At 34.6% G+C, this 5,000-nt stretch overlaps 1 protein-coding gene across 1 annotated transcript in view; it reads left to right on the forward strand.

Moving 5' to 3' along the window:
* Positions 1-5,000, forward strand: part of nrm (neuromusculin) — a 450,715-nt gene that overhangs the window by 387,443 nt on the left and 58,272 nt on the right. Inside the window, 4 exon segments of the mRNA XM_067113685.1 lie at positions 1-7; positions 2,191-2,341; positions 3,404-3,518; positions 4,295-4,479. The exon segment at positions 1-7 is cut by the window's left edge and continues 19 nt beyond it. Of these exon segments, the coding sequence (XP_066969786.1) occupies positions 1-7; positions 2,191-2,341; positions 3,404-3,518; positions 4,295-4,479 (458 nt within the window).

A 5,000-nucleotide genomic window follows, 5' to 3' on the forward strand; every position in this document is an offset into this window, starting at 1 on the left:
ACGTCTTGTAAGTTTTACTTGGAAAACGTTATTATTGAAGCTTCAGATGCACAGCCAACTGCCAGCACCGCTTTTATAGAATAGTGCCTTCTGTGTTCTTTTAAATCAGCCTTATCTAAATTTATTAAGGCATTACTATCAGGCTTCTATTGCATGTAATGATGTTAGTGAACTTATGGCGCGTAGAGTAGAAATCAGTCATTAAAAATTACTTTAAAAGGAATTGTTAAAGATAATTCAGTAAAAATAAAACTTACTTGCTAATGAGGCTCTTTATAGGACATTCTTTAATTAATGTTAGGAATATATTTTTCAGCTTTTCTTGCTTTCTCTATAAAATATGAATGCTTTGTTTTCAACTTTTAAATTTATTGCCACGCTAAATCTGCTTGCTACTTTAGTTTAAATTAAGTAAATCCATTAACTATGTTTATCTACTAGATTTATATGTAAAGTTCATCAACTGAATTGATTATATTCACCATTATTTATATCCCTGCTATTATGCTGAATGTTTTTTATTTTTAGGAATGTTGTATTACCATGTAATTTGTTTCTCTTCAGTTTTTATCATTGTCTTTAGTAACTTTAGCATTCCATTGTGTTTACATCTATCTAAGAGAAACATGAGAAACATCTGTTCTATTATATGGGATGTTATATTTACCTTAGCATGCATTTAAAAATAATGTAGTCTTTTAATGAAACTGTGTAAGTCGAGCGAGTTTGAGAATAAATGTTACAGAGGTGAGTATGTTTGAGAATGCAGTGAATGTTATTGAGACAAGCAAGTTTATAAAAAATGTAAATGTTACCGATTCGAGCAAGTTTGTGAATACGATGAATAATCATTCGGTCGAATTCTGGGAATACAGTGAATGTTACTTTGAAGACCGAGCTGTTGATTACTGTGGATATTAGTGAAAGTAATAAGTGCCCATAAAACGAGTGGTTGGAAAACTCAAAAAAGTAATCAGACAAGAGGATAGGACAGTGCTCGTTTTTTTTTTAATTTTAGTCAGGAATATTGTTATTTCCAGACATGTGCTTAATTCAAGGGCCTCGGAAGAAAGACCATTAAAAGGAAGGACCTGCAGTGATGAATATTGTAGAATGTTGCTTGCAGTTATGAAGCATAAATATTTGCTGTAGAAACGATCTAAAAGAAAAAAGTAACTGGAAACGAACAGAAATTTTACTTGAACAAGTTTGATAGATATTGCAATGTGGGAAGACAGTCAGGAAGCAATTACATATTGTTTATATGTGCATATGGCAGCATTTCATATAAAAGAGAGAGAGAGAGAGAGAGAGAGAGAGAGAGAGAGAGAGAGAGAGAGAGAGAGAGAGAGAGAGAGAGAGAGAGTATGCACACTTACTTCCTCAGTAAACAATAATAATCAAATTTTTTTAAATCAGGTGAAGTAACGTGAATTAATGAAGTCAAAATTATCTAGAATTAAATTAACCAAAATTAACACCTACTGAGAAGTTCCCAGTCTGGTTGTAGAATTTGATAGTTGTTTAAAGATTATTCCACAAATACCAGAGTGAAATAGGTTCGAGAATGAATAAGTCATGACTTTGATGTAGAATTCTGGTTAGTGGATACAAGCAGTGTTGCAACTGGTGGTATAATGCCCGTGGGTTTGAATCAGGACAGAGAACAGAACTTCAGAAGGTGAGGTTCTTAGCTAAAGAAGATCAAGGAATGAAATTGGCTTGTTGATTTTGTATATATGAAATAAAACGTATATGAGCGCTGTATCCAATGAATTTTGAATTAGATGATGTATGTTGAACTGCTTAGAAAAGTTATCTATTTGTGGTTGTTGGTAGATTATAGGAACTAGTCTTCGTAAATTCTGAAAGGGTTACATAGTGAACCTCATACTGTTTCACTAAATTAACGTTATGCTGGTAGAATCTCATGTTAGTATAATGGAGCTCCAGAGACTGAGCTAGCTGTGAGAAGGGTCAGCATTGATTTACTGTAGAAATTAACATTATACTGATGAGAATCTCTGTTAATCAAATGGAGCTCCAGAGACTGAGCAGATTTTGATAAGGGTCAACATTGATTTAATAGTTAGAACGCAATTAATGAGCATTCAGTCTTTTAAGTGTTCTTTATATACCCATATTTGTGGATTAAATCTCACTCTTATGTCCCCACAACATGATCACTAGGATGACGACACATACGAGACCCAGAGTCGTTTGCAATTCACGGCGACGAGATTCGAGAATGGACAAAGCTTCTCTTGTGAAGCTTCGAACACCGTCCTTGAGAATCGCCATCAGGAACCCATGACTAGTGTTGTCAGCCTGGATGTTCAGTGTAAGTATTTTGTCCGTGACATCTGAATTATATTGTAATGGTCTGTTTTGTTTATTATCTTTTATTATCATTAGTAATAGTAGCTATAGTAGTAGTAGTAGTAGTAGTAGTAGTAGTAGTAGTAGTAGTAGTAGTAGTAATGCTGTTGGTATTATCATTATAATTACTACCAAGAGTTACCAGCCAGGGAACGCATTCTTGTAAAACAAACTTGAATTCAAACGACATTGCCCAATTGGATTTTACAGAGTAGACCTCTTGTGGAAAGAAAGAACAGGATATGAAAAATATATACTGTAAGTAATGCAGTGTATTCACCAAGACCAAATAACACTCGTGAATGATTACGGTTTATAAATAAGATTTAAATGAATGAAAATGTAATAAATGAGCAAAGGAAGGAATCTAAATTCAGGACTTTGCAAGTCATAGTGCATAGAATAGTGTCTCAAATTACAAAGGCTTTAGTTCATGCAAGTGTTTCGTAATACAGAGCTTATAGTGCAATCCAGTGTTTCATACAGAAAACAGAGCTCATAGTGCAATCTAGAGTTGCATACGGAATAGACACTGATTAAGTTCATCACCCACTGCAAAACCATGATAACTTAGGTGTTACAGATATCGACTCAGTTACGCAATACAGTTTTCATAGGAGGGCATTTCATTGTTATTTTTCTTTTGTTTATTGTGGCAGTGGTTGAGCTTTTACAAGTAGAAAGTATGATTCACAAATCATATATATATATATATATATATATATATATATATATATATATATATATATATATATATATATATATATATATATATATAAGGAGCCCATGTTATGCAAAATGGTTCCAGTGGCAGAAAGCCTGATTAAGAATTTTGTATCGATATAGAAATACGAGAATGCAATCACGGTGTAATTTGATATCAATGGCCAAAGTAATGATTATGATATAGCCAATTTTTCACGAGCTTCAGAACTCTTGTATAGATGTCGTAATCTCTTTTTTATGTAAAATGCAAGAACCATTCATTAATTTTGCGCATTATTATAAGATCTGTCTTTTCCAGATGCTCCTATCGTGAGGCGAATCCAGAGAACATCACAGCATAAACGAGTGTTCGTGGATGATTTCATCTTCTGCCAGCACAGTGCTAATCCTACTGAACTGACACATGTTTATTGGTGTGTAACTCTCTCTCTCTCTGTCAAATTTACATTGACAGTCTAGGTTGTAAGGTGCCGTTGTTTTCATCTGCCAAAACATTGCTAATCTTACTGAACTGACACATGTTTGGTGGATGTGTATTCTCTCTGTTAAATTTTACATTGATAGTCTAGCTGCATGTGCTGTTGTTTCTCATCTGTAATTTCATATTCTGAATTGATAGGTGCATTTAGTTTATTTGTCAGTTATGATTTTTATGAAGAATCGCATTATTGTAATAACATTGGCTTTGAATTCATCTTTTAGTGAATGGTAGGAATTTAGTTGGATATATTAAGCGAATTAAGACTTTTTATAATATTCCACACAGAATGAGTTGCTACTTTTATATACTTATTTTCTTCGTGAATTTGTTTCAGTGTACCAAGTATTTGAATGATAGTTTATTGCAGATTGTTTTTGTAAATTTAGCAAAGGAGTTTTTTCGCAGTTTCACTCCTTTTTATATTATTTTTAATGAGGATTTGAACTGAAATGCCATTGTTCGGAGAGGAAATTCTCTACCCGTCATTTGAGTTCAAATCTTCATAAAAGACACTATAAAAATGAGTGAAATTGGAAAAAAAAAAAACCTCCTTTATGAAATATATGCTACAGACATAACATCTAGACCATATAAGAACACAAAACAAGCTTTAGAATCTTCCCTGGAACTTACTCTCGAGGGGCGTAAAGGCTCCCCCCCGCCCCGAAGCAATCTCAAATAATATTTCCTTTCGCCATATCTCGTCAGGTACCAAGATGATCGCCAGGTGGACGTCGCAGGGTATCAGGAGAAATATGGTAATGGCAACATTGACCACCCATCCCTCCTCATCAAAAACAGTTCAGCCTCGGATATGGGTGAATATACGTGCAGGGTGGCCAATAGCGTTGGGGCGTCCAAAGTTATCAATTCTGCCTTCGTCAGCGTCCAATGTAAGTGGCTCTCTCCGGGAGGGAGAAGAATGAATGGAGAGGTCAGGTCTTTTGAATCCACTTGCCCATATTGCGTTTTGTACTTTCACTAATGTCTTAGTAAATATTCTCTTCCGTTGCACTCCCTGACTGAGATGCCAGTGGGTATATCAGACAACAATTTAGTAGACGAAATAAAAAATGTGTTTGGTAGGTAACTTTCATACCTGAAATATGCCGTTACCTAAACGTAATCTCTCTCTCTCTCTCTCTCTCTCTCTCTCTCTGTCAGTAACGATCTAACTGAGATGCCAATGGGTATATCAGACAATAATTTAGTAGACGAAATAAAAAATCTGTTTGGTAGGTAACTTTCAGACCTAAAATATGTCCTCCAACGTTCAAACGTAAGCAAGACTTATTAGTGGGAAACTGAGAAAATGGAAACACATTATATCTGGAATAATGAAATCTGATGATCTGTGCCTGGAGCATCGGATCACAAGCCAGGAAACTCTCGGGACAAAATAATTATCTTTAGG

This window comes from Macrobrachium rosenbergii, chromosome 12 (genome assembly GCF_040412425.1).
Source record: "Macrobrachium rosenbergii isolate ZJJX-2024 chromosome 12, ASM4041242v1, whole genome shotgun sequence".
Lineage (NCBI taxonomy): Eukaryota > Metazoa > Arthropoda > Malacostraca > Decapoda > Palaemonidae > Macrobrachium > Macrobrachium rosenbergii.